The sequence below is a fragment of the Bison bison genome, unplaced genomic scaffold, assembly GCF_000754665.1.
Source record: "Bison bison bison isolate TAMUID 2011002044 unplaced genomic scaffold, Bison_UMD1.0 scf7180017864141, whole genome shotgun sequence".
In the NCBI taxonomy this organism is placed as follows: Eukaryota; Metazoa; Chordata; class Mammalia; order Artiodactyla; family Bovidae; genus Bison; species Bison bison.
The window spans coordinates 3,650,352-3,662,278 of NW_011494713.1; the positions used below are offsets into that span (position 1 = coordinate 3,650,352).

The 11,927-nt window shown below is 45.4% G+C and overlaps 2 protein-coding genes across 3 annotated transcripts in view; one reads left to right on the forward strand and one right to left on the reverse strand.

Annotated features, from left to right (window-relative positions):
* Positions 1–3,780: 3,780 nt before the first annotated feature.
* Positions 3,781–6,574, reverse strand: LOC104988680 (endogenous retrovirus group PABLB member 1 Env polyprotein-like). Its single transcript, XM_010840086.1, has 2 exons — positions 6,561–6,574; positions 3,781–5,214 (listed from the first exon to the last, which is right to left on the reverse strand). The coding sequence occupies exon 2, from the start codon at positions 5,212–5,214 to the stop codon at positions 3,781–3,783; it is 1,434 nt and encodes a 477-aa protein (XP_010838388.1). The 5' UTR covers positions 6,561–6,574.
* Positions 6,575–11,494: 4,920 nt separating this feature from the next.
* Positions 11,495–11,927, forward strand: part of CCL19 (chemokine (C-C motif) ligand 19) — a 2,089-nt gene continuing 1,656 nt past the window's right edge. The window contains exon 1 of one of the 2 annotated variants that reach the window (XM_010840088.1): positions 11,495–11,762. In XM_010840088.1, coding sequence (XP_010838390.1) covers positions 11,702–11,762 — 61 coding nt within the window. In that variant the 5' untranslated portion in view covers positions 11,495–11,701. The remainder of the gene's footprint in view (positions 11,763–11,927) is intronic. The other variant, XM_010840087.1, reaches the window with a different exon arrangement.

An 11,927-nucleotide genomic window follows, 5' to 3' on the forward strand; every position in this document is an offset into this window, starting at 1 on the left:
CGGTGCTCTGGGACAACCAAGAGGGATGGGGTAGGGAGGGAGGTGGGAGGTGGGTTCAGGATGAGGGGACACATGTGCACCCATGGCTGATTCATGTTGACACATGGCAAAAACCATCACAATATTGTAAAGGAATTATCCTCCAATTAAAATAAGTTAATTTTTAAAAAGAAGGGCCCTCCAACATTCCCATCTCTGTAATCTTTGCACCCCTTCCTCTCTTTTGCTATTCAAAGTATATTCTGAGTACCAGCAGTATCAGCATCACTTAGAAGCTTGTTAGAAACAGAGCCTCATGGACTTCATCCAGAACTACTGAAGCAAAATCTTCAGTTTAATAAGATCCCCCAGTGGGTCATATGCACATCACAGTTTGAGGAAGACTATTCTACAATATGTCAGTGAGGTTCTAGCATCTCAACCTCATGATCACAGGCCACTGTTGAGTCCAAGCTTCCAGTAACCAACGCAATAGATTATTAACACCATTCCCAAGTGCTTGGCTAATACAGTGATACCCAAATCCTGGATAAGGGCATCCATATCAATAAATTTGTCCTCACGGTCCCCAGGATTCTCCCAATACAGTTGACAAGTTCTTACAGCTCCTTCAGTGAATATGCTTTTGTTCTTGGAGCTATTAGGTAGTTAGAATAGGAAAAAGGAGTACAAAATGGCAATGGCTAAAAGACAAAGAAAGGGAAAAGCCCATGAAAATGGAACAAAAGAAAATCCACTTTTTTCTGAGTAAAAAGTTCAGGTGAAACAAACACAATCCCTTCTTGGCTAGCCCAATTTGCATAGGGTAGGCTATAGGCGGGAGGAGACAAAACATATAAAAAGAGGAAGCCAAGCTGGATTGAGGCCTCTCCTTTTTGGTTGGCCTGTCCTCATGCCTCGAGGGTATACTTTCCTTTGCTTGCTGAATAAAACTCTGAGCTGTAACTGAGCTGTAACACTGGTCTACCATTTCAAATCTTTGCTGCAGCAAGACAGAACCGAGGAAATTACACACTCCCTCGACATATCTGGTGCCGTGACTCAGATTTAACCTGGCCAAAACAACCTCAGCTCAGCCCCAGTTAGGCAGAGACCAAGCACAGCAGAACCCCAACTTGGCAAAACTCACATAGTGGAAACTGAACACAAAGGAAACCCAGAGCAGTGGAAGTAACAAGAAACCTAGCGTGCTGGAAACCAAAACAACAGAAAAACAAACTTGGCAGAAAGCTTACACAGCTCAGTCTCAGATTCCAGAAGACCTCCAGTTAAGGTAGGAGGTCCTCGCCCCTATGGCTGGAAGGACATGTGGCTAACAAAATCTTAATTCTTTTGTGATCTCTCATTTCTTGTTTCCTCGAACCCCCAGCTAACAGGCTAGTGGCAGTGGGTGCAATTGAGGCACTCTGTCAGGAGCTACTCCCCAGTCTGTCCCAAAGGCTCCACTATTCTCTGCTCCCCAGTAGCTGTTGCCCAAGCGGGTGAGGGTTCTTCTGTCCTTAATCTCCTTTGTGCCAAGGATAAAGCCAATGAAAATTGTGGGCACAGGTCAGGCATTTAGCAGTTTCTCCAGCAAGTAATGAAATGGGTTCCTTAGTACATTTTTCCCACTGCTTTTTCCTCCCATCCTTCAGCTCCTCTCTCCATCTATGCCACTGTTAACAAAGTATTGGGCAGGCCATTATCTTTCCACTTCTGAAAACTGTCTTTGAAACTGTTTAAAATTGGGGTTCAAATTCACGTGGCACGGACTCTGTGCTGTGCTTGGTCACTCGGTGGTGTCTGGCAGGGACTCACACCCAATCAAAACACATGGTGCCTGGTTTCAGGACCTGATGAAGCTCAGGTTCTTGATGTCTCATTGTAGAAAGAATTCAGTGAGAGATACAGTGATAGGTAAGAGGTAGATTTGTTTGAATTCAGAGAGAAGCACAGTCCACAAAGTGTGCTATCACAGAAGGTGTATGTGGTGACCATGAAACGTGTGGTTAGTTTTTGTAAGCTGGGTGATTTCATATGCTAATGAGTGGGAGGATCATTCCAGCAATTGGGGAACCACCCACTCCTTGGTCTTTTGACAGTGCCTCTGGGTGTGGCATTTAGCTTGCAGATTGAGGATCCAGGTTTAGTTGAATTTAACTTGACTGCCATCTTGGACCCATGTGACGTTAATGAGTTTATGTTATGCTCTTGGGCTATGTTGTTCTTTCAAAAGTTGTGCCCCGCCCCCCTTCTGTCCTGTTTTATGCTCTTTTCTTGAGCCCCGTCCAGGCCCATAATATTGCGTCTACAATCTTCTGGCGGGACAACCAGAAAATAGCTGACCTTGGGAGGAAAATACTGTATAATATCCAATCCCTCTAGATATTCAGGCCTTCATCTTCCATGTTTCCTACAACACGTGCAACAACAGCACCTCTCAGTGGACCTGCCAGGGCAGGTGACAGGCACACAATGCTTGCTAGGAGTCCATCTGCTGGTGGCATCCCTTCCAGGGCAATTGGGCTTCCAAGGATAATGTTTGCCACTTTGGGAGTTAGGCCTGTAGGCCGTTTGGGCCCAAACCCTTACCACCCTTCTCCTAAAGTTACAAACATACCCCCGGATCAAATCTCCACTCCACTTTTATGGAACATCTGGTCTGTTGCCTCTTATCAATTTGTTCTTAAGCCACTTACTAACTCCTGAAACTTACTAACTCTGCCCCCTCTGTAGGCAACATTGCTCCACCCAGCTTATTATTAAAGCACTCTTAATGCCCCTAAGAGGACCAGATAACCCACTCCTTTGTCATTACTTCTATTATTACCTAGAGTGCCTATGACAATGAAATGTTTACCACTGGAGACACCCTAAACTGCTCTTATGGAGGAATAGGGGAGGAAATCAGTGACTTACAGTCCCTCAGAGCAAGAAGAGGATAAGACATGGCTATTTTTCCAGGTTCCCAGTCTCAGGGCACACGCTTGGATTGCCTTACATCATGGTATCTATTCCCATCCATGTAGACAAACTGGCAGTGAGTTAAGATTACAACGCCTTAATCCTACCCAGCACTAGTCACGCTGAAGACCTTGGAGATGCCCAACTCCAGCCTGGGGTCCCAGAAGGTCAACCTGCCTATGAAAGGTTGTTGTTGAATCATGCGAATATACCGGGATTCTTGGCCCCCGGAGAAGAATTCAATCCAGGGCCAGAGACGAGGCTTGATCACTCAGAGCTTTTGTGTAATAAAGTTTTATTAAAGTATAAAGGAGATAGAGAAAGCTTCTGACATAGGCATCAGAAGGGGGCAGAAAGGGTACCTGCTTGCTAGTGTTAACAATGAAGTTATATAATCCAAAGAATATCTGGAGGTTGTAAAGACCTCATCAGTCCTACTCCCATAATTTACATTTTAAGATAACACTGTCCTCAGGCAAGATACATCCTTGTAAAGACCAGGTCTACTTCCATAATTAACATTTTAAGATAACAGAAGGTTGAATCCAAAGACTGTCCTTAGGCAGGATACATTATTGTTGTATAATCCTAAGGAATGTGGAGAAAGAAAAAAAGTTTTTCCTTTCTTCCTCCTTGAGAATTCCAGACCCCTCTCTCCTTGGGGACCCCTAGACTCCTTATCAACCTGCCTAGGAAATGACTCTCTCATTCCCCCCTTTTCTTTTAGGAGAATTATGTTGCCTAGGGAAAAGGGGCGTCGTTCTCATTCCATAACTGCTTCCTAGCTGACCAGGGGCGTTGTCCCTAAATTGGTGAGGCAACATATTCTCCTAATCCTCATATTGAGGATATATGATCCAGGGGCCCCAAATAGTAGCTGTAGGAAGCTACAGCAGTAGCAGGAGTTTGAGCAACCATTTGTAACTTAAAAGCTTTCATGCGGCTAGAAACAAATCCAGTTATACAATTACAGATGCAGGGAGCAAACAGCAAGAACAAAACAACCAGAATTATTGTAATTAAGATAGTTGTCCACCATGGGGAACTAGTTAACGTCTCCCAAAGTGAGGCAATTGAGGCTTCAGGAGTATCCATGGCCCTAATCATCTTGTTCATGTGGCTGGTAAAATGAGTAACATTCGTGCTCATATCAGGTATATATGTACAGCATTGGGTATGAACAATGGCACAAGTTCCTCCTTGTGTAGCTGTCAGAATATCTAGAGCCAATCTGTTTTGTAAAACCACCTTTCTAATTTGTGCTTGTTCAGCATTAAGAGCTGAAATAGCCTTTTGAGAATCTTGTAATGCCTGTTGAGTAAAATTAGTCAAAGCATCCACTCGTAACATAACATCTGTAGTTCCCAAAGAGGGAACAAACGCTGCAGCCAAATAATCATACCAATGAAATACAGACCTTGCCCACCGAGTTTTAAGGTGGGGTAAATTAGCAGGCTTTTCTGGAAGCTCTGAAAATATAAAGCCATGAGTAAAGGCTAGACCCAGGGTACATCTCCCTATCCAACCAGGGGGAAGCCATGCCCATAGGTAAGAGCCACATATCCAATAAGTCCCGTTTGGAGCAAGCCAGTGCGACTGAGATATCCAGTCCCAATTGGTGCCTGGCCAGACAAAGGGAGAACCTGAACTGGAATTGGAAAACATGGGAATGATTACATTGCATGTTTCCTGAGACAAATATTCCAATTGTTTCCAATCATTGTAAGTAAGTTGTTGGCTAACTTTTGGGGACAGCTCTGTTTGTTCCCAGCATATAGAGGCAGTAGATATTAAACGTCCTTTTTCAGGAGTTAGCCATGTAACCTCATCCCATATTTGATAAACGTCAGGTAAAAAACCATTAGATCTAGACCTGTTTACCTTATATGTAGCAAAATAGTCATTGAACCGAGACAATGTATAATCAAAATTAAAAGTCACATTATGTCCATAGTTAGAGTACAAAGTGTTGCACCAGTCCATTTTAGGGTTGGTAGATGTCATCAGATGAAGAAGAGGCATCGCATGTGATTGTTGTCGAAGATATTCACAGACTTGGAGAAAGTCTTTTCCTTGAAATGGGGATGTCCACCATGGGAAGGCTTCCACTGATGAAGAGGGGAGCGCTCCACAGACCCAGCAGTTAGACCGATTGTGGAATGCAGCATAGGAGTGAGCCCAGGACGGGAAGACATTGTCTTGAGGATCCAACGGCAGACTCAGGATATTTGGAGTCAGCAGAAGTAAGCTCACATAGGTTATCAGGTCCATCTAAAAGGTACAAAGTCAGAGCATAGAAAGTAAAGACATAAAATAAAGTCACTTAATTTTGGTCAGGGTGCCACCTCTTAACTCGAGTGTGATGTACCCACGAATCAATTCCTGGCACTTTGACAGCTGTGGGAGAAGAAAGAATAACCTGGTAAGGACCTTCCCAAAGAGGCTCGAGGGATGGGCCCCCAGATCCCAATGTTTTTATGAGGACCTCGGTTCTCGGCTCAAATAGAGGCTTGCTTGTTTCAGAGGCTGGGTCAGGAGTCGTCTCCTGGAGTTCTGTTAATGCCTGTTGAAAAGCTGAGAGCTGAGTTACATAATTAGTAATTCCAAGGCTTCAGAGTCTATAACAATGTCTGTGCGTAAGAAAGGCCTTCCATAAATACCTTCAAAGGGGGGCAGTCCCTCCTTTTTGGGGGTAATTCGAGCCCTCATTAAAGCTATGGGTAGGCTTTAATCCATTTGTCCTGCGTCTCTTGAGTTAATTTGCGCAGATGTCTTTTGATAATGTCATTAGCTTTTTCAATTTTTCCAGAGGATTGGGGTCTCCAGGAACAATGTAAGTGATATTCTATTTCTAGAGCTTTAGATATCCCCTGAGTTACAGCAGCTTTAAAGGCGGAGCCATTGTCACTCTGAAGGCTCCGTGGCAGCCCAAACCTGGGGATAATTTCATGGATTAAAATCTTTAAAAACTACAATAAGACCGACGTGAACATAAAACTGAGATGTTCTTTCCAAGCATCACCACACCAGTATAACAGCCTCCTCTGATCTACTAAGAGCTGGCGTTACCAAAGAAAAAAACCCATCGCAGTCCCAATCTGAGTAACCTTTAACCTCAGAGATGTTCTGGGAGCTAGAGCTCCATCTAGCTTCCGAACTTTCGATTCCTAGCGAGGCTAGGCACTTTCTTGACTACCAATCCAAGTTTGAGACCTAAGCCACAGTACACAATAACAGTATAGATCACAAGTCTCTTGAAAGTCTATGATCCAATAGATTAGGTTAGTACTTCTAATTCCCAAGGAGTTATGAAATGGTCAAAGAGACCGAAAAGCTTGACCAAGAAAGGAGAGTTCGGTCCACACGCTTTGCCCATTTCTGGTCGGTTCCCGAAGGAGACATTGGGTGCCTCCTGGCATTGGCAGGTCAGTGTAACGCCCCGACAGGTTTCTGCCATAAGCCGTATGAGATCACCGTGGAACCGCAGGGCAGGACTCCTTACTTGCTTCACGCAGAGCATGCCATTCATTAACACAAGCACATGGTAGAGTTAGTAAAGCACAGCAGAAAACGTGTTCGCTAAGAGAACAAAGAACTAAAGCTCCAAGCATCCTTACCTTGTCCTGAAGGATCCCGGATGAGCCCCCAAGATGAGAGGTTGCTGTTGAATCACGCGAATACACTGGGATTCTTGGCCCCCAGAGGAGAAGAATTCAATCCGGGACCAGAAACGAGGCTTGATCGCTCAGAGCTTTTGTGTAATAAAGTTTTATTAAAGTATAAAGGAGATAGAGAAAGCTTCTGACATAGGCATCAGAAGGGGGTAGAAAGAGTACCCGCTTGCTAGTGTTAACAATGAAGTTATATAATCCAAAGAATATCTGGAGGTTGTAAAGACCTCATCAGTCCTACTCCCATAATTTACATTTTAAGATAACACTGTCCTCAGGCAAGATACATCCTTGTAAAGACCAGGTCTACTCCCATAATTAACATCCTAAGGAATGTGGAGAAAGAAAAAAAGTTTTTCCTTTCTTCCTCCTTGAAAATTCCAGACCCCTCTCTCCTTGGGGACCCCTAGACTCCTTATCAACCTGCCTAGGAAATGACTCTCTCACCTAGGGTCCCCAGGAGGTTGTCATGCCTCACCCTGCTTGGGGATCCACCAGCCCAGGGTCCCAGGAGGTTGACATGCCCAGGGATTCAATCTCCAGGAGGTTGTCACACCTCAACCTGCCTGGGGATCTGCACCCTGACCCAGGGACACCCAGCTCTCAGGTTGCAACAATACTGGGTAGGATAGGCTTCAGAAAGACTCACCCCTAAGGAAGACCACCCACGCAAATAGAAGGAAGCCATTAGTTGTGGAACTGTGGCCAGTCCACAGCAGTGGCCAGCAATAACTCAGGAGTCCAGTGAGAACCCCATTGCCTTTCTGGAAAGTCTCAAAGAAGCCCTCCAAAAGTATAACAATCCGGACTTAGACTCTTATGAGGGACAGGTGATTTTAAAGGACAAATTCCTGTCCCAATGTGCATCAGATATCAGGATATTAGGTAGGTAGAATAGGGAAAAGGAGTCCAAAATGGCGGTGGCTAAAAGACAAGGAAGGTCCGAGGACCAGAGTGAAGACTTCAGACAGAACAAACAGAACAAACAGCAGTCCTGGCTAAGCCCAATTTGCATAGGGCAGGCCCAGGTGGAGGAAAAAAAAACATATAAAAGGAGGAGCCAAAGCCTTTCTCACGGACTCTCTCTCTCCCAAGTGCGCGTGCTCTTTTCTTTCTTTCTCTCTCTCTCTCTCTCTCTCTCTCTCTCCTGCTATCTTCTAAATAAAATAGAGCTGTAACACTGATTTGCCTAAGAGCTGTAGCATGGTTTGTCCAAGACCTGAGAGCTGTGACGCGCTGAGGGCTTTAATATCCGTTGCTCCAAATCTTTGTTGTGATGAGACAAAGAACCGGGGAACATACACTCGCGTGACAAGGATAAAGTTACAACAGCAACAGCAGCAGGACTCTGATGCCTCTTTAGATGAAATGGTCCAGAAAGCCACCAATACCTTTTATAACAGAACAGGAGAGGGAGGCCAAGGCCCAGGAAAGGGAGAGAAGGAAAAAGACAAGCCATGCCCAGATGCTGGCTGCCCTCCAGGGAAGCCCTATAGCAAACCCCGAGTCCTTGAAGGACAAGGCACGAGGCAAATGCCTAATCTGTAGACAGACAGGAAATTGGGCCAAAGGATGTCCAAACCATGGCAAGTCTCCTAAAATGGCTTGCTACAAACTACATCATTTGGGACATTGGGCATCCCAGGAAACTATATTCAATACCTTGTAATAACCTATAGTGGAAAAGAATATGAAAATGATTCAGTTTTGTATACATGTGCATAGCTGAATCACTTTGCTGTACACCAGGAACTAACACAACATTGTAAATCAACTATACTTCAATTAAAAACAAAAGAATTTCACAGTAGTTGTCTGAATCTCTACCTGCAACTTGAATTGGAATTTCATGTTCTTAAACGTTTCTTTTCCTTATATAATTGTGCCAGCACAATTAGAAACAAGCAGACCATCCAACAATATATGTAATGACCATTTGAAATCACCATTTGCAGCCGTAGTAATTAAGTACTGAGGCATTTATCTCCTAATGTCTTTCCCTACATCAACATCCCACCCCACACCTCACTTAGGGATAGTCTTAAGTGATGGTGGGGCTCCATCATGCTCCAGATTACTCATGTCCTCTCTCGTCGTGCAAGGAGGTTTGTGCACTCAGCAAATGTATAAGCAACCCAATCCCAGGATCCCATTTTGGGAATCTATTCCTGGGATCTCTTCTGGTACCATTTACTGTATCGGTCAGGATGCTGGCAGGAAACAGAAAGCACAGTCAAAAAAAAAAAAGATCTAGCCAGAAAGATTTCAATTAAAGGGATTTTAAGAGATGGGAGTTAGGATTAAGGAACCAACATGGAATGGTGAGGCATTTAGGGTTTAGCAATAGCGAGAAACCATCACACCAAGGCCTGAGGGACCAAAGGAAGAAACATTATTTTGGGGGTCTTAGAGATAAACCCATGGAGAGGAGCCAGTCAAAATAATCTGTAACTGTAAATCAGTGGTTCTCACACTCCCTCAAGTACCAGAGTCACCGAGGGTGCATTAAAATACCAATTACTCCAGTAGATCTGGAGTAGGACCTGAGACTCTGCATTTCTAACAAGCTCCCAGGTGACACTGATGCTGCCGGAAGACAGCTCTTTGAAAACAACTGCCAGAGAGTAAATCATTCACTCTGACAACTATAGCAAGATGAAGGATTTGGAGAATTCACACCCCAACCTCTCTCTCCTACCACTGATCTCCCACTGCTGCCTGCCATGGACCAAACCCAAATAGAAGCTAAAGGATAAGGGATCCTGAGTGATACTGTCTGTAGAGGTCACCCTTCTAGAGAACAGAGCAGAGCAGAGTGGAGACTGGAGTGGGGTGAGACAACAGAGAATTATCAGAACTACCATAAGGATCCACGGAAAAATGGATAGATAGATGAATCAACAGATATATGAGTAAAAGGATAGAATAATAATAATGGTTAATATTGAGTGTTTCTTGTGTATCAGCCTCTAAACTAAGGGTTTTGCTCAGACTACCTCATTTAATCCTAAGAAGGATTCCTGTTTTACAGATGAGGATGCTAAGACACAGAAACTAGATACTTTTCACATGGTCACACAGCTGGCAAGTAATGGAATCTAAATCCCAACCTAGGCATGCAAGCTATAGAGCCTCACTCCCCTGTGCTGCTCTGTGATCAGTGGTAGGCAGTGTGGGGTGGAAGGAAAAAGCGTAAATCTTGGGACTTCCCTGATGGTCCAGAGGCAAAGGCTCCATGCTCCCCAAGCAGAGGGCCCGGGTTCGATCCCTGGCCAGGGAACTAGATCCCATATGCCACGATCCCTCGAGCCATAGTGAAGACTGAAGATTCCTGGGTGCCACCACTAAAACCCCAGCACAGCCAAATAAATAATAAATTAATTTTTAAAAAAAAGAGAGAGCACGTAGATCTGGGATTTCCCTGGTGGCACAGCAGATAAGAATCCACCTGCCAATGCAGGAGACACAGGCTCAATCCCTGATCCAGGATGACTGCACATGCCGTGGAGCAACTAAGCCTGTGTGCCACAACTACTGAAGAACCTGTGCTCCGCAATGCAAGAAGCCGCTGCAAGGAGAAGCTCACACACTACAGCGAAGAGTAAACCCCCACGCGCCTCATTAGAGAGAGGATGTGTGCAATGAAGACCCAGTGCAATGAAAAATAAACATAAATAATTTTTTAAGAGTGTAAATCTTAAAGATACCTGGTTCAAGACACTGACTTGCCTTGTGACCTTGTGTTCTGAGCCTCATTCTTTATGTGTTTTTAAAGGCGATAATAATATGATAATATAGCTACTTCCTAGTTTTGTTGGGAAAGTTAAGCAAGGTAATAGTGGTAAGCTCCTCGGTACGAAATCTAGCATACAGTAAACAATCAGAAATACTATTACTACTTTATTATTAATGGATAAAAAGAAAAATAAGATCGCTTTGAAGCCTTTTGGCTAAGATCAAGTGTAGGAAGAAAAATAAGTCAGAAACTTGTGAGGGAAACACTCCCCCATCCAAAAGAGAGTCCAGGACTTGGGTAAGGATGGTTGAACGGGTGTCCCACATATTAACTTCTCTTTTGAGGCCTTCTTTTCTGGTCTATCTCTGGTCTCTTTCCTAAGGATGGGAAATCACTTGTCCCGTTCCCTATCAGTCTATTCCTTGAAATTTGGGGATTTGTGTGAATATGAGCTGGCCACCCCCCTCTCCTTAAAAATCCCCTCTTGGTTCCCAGGAGCCAGAGGAAGGGAAAGCCGAAGGGGGCTCTGCCAGGCCAGGCTCCGTCCAGCTGTTCTGTTGACCCAGGTGTTGAGCACATGAAAATGGTAACTAGAGCAAGGGGCAGTGCTTTCTGAGTCAGGAGGTCGAATCCCAGGGGCCTGAGATGTGGGAATGGGTGCTGGGCCTCCTTCCAAGGAACATTCCTTCACAACTCTCTTGTCCCAAGGGAGAGATGGGTTCCTAGATGATGGATGGGCAGGCACTGTGATGACCTGGGGAGGCTCTCCCGGATCCATGGTTGTTTTGAAGGCACCAGGGGGGTTTCTGTACCACCATCAGCACCAGAGACAAGAACCACAGAGAAAAGAGTGGAAAAGGCATGAACCCAAGGAAGGGGGCACGCCTCCTCACTCTGGTCCCTTGAAACTAAGCATCACTTCTGGAGGCCAATCCAGTGGCTGATGATGCAAATGCCACCAAAGAGGTGACAATGTGAACTCTCTCTCTCTCTCTCTCTTGAGCTGACAGCACAAGGTCCTCTGCTCTCAGCCAGACTACAGCCTGCTTACTGGGTTCTTAGAGCTGAAGCCAAGGAAAACAGAGAGAGGAAGGGGGGCAGGGTCAGGTTCCATTAGACAGAAGGGGCCAGAGGGGAATCCACAGACGGGACTTGGAGGGGATTTCTGAGTGGGGAAAGTGAAAGTTCCGGGCCATAAATAGAAGGAGGCCCCAGCTTCCTCTGGCTGCCACACTCACGTTCCCAGATCCCTTCACACCCTGCACTTGCCAGCTGAGCCTTGACTTCACGGGGACTCTGCTCAGTTCACTAGCTCACAGCTCGCCAGCAGTCAGCCTTCCGCTCACTCTCCATGGCATTCCAGACAGCCTCACTGCTGGCCGTCAGCCTGCTGATCCTCTGGGTCTCCCCTGGTAAGAGTGAGGGAAAGCATGGCAGGGGCGGGGGCGGGGTTGGTGGCGGAAAGGAGCGGGATGTCTAGAGCTCAGACTGCTTGCCACTGGATGTGAGGGACCGTGTGAGTCAGGGTTGCATGTTTCAGTGAACCTGGCGGCTCCCTGTGCCTGTGAGTGGGAGTG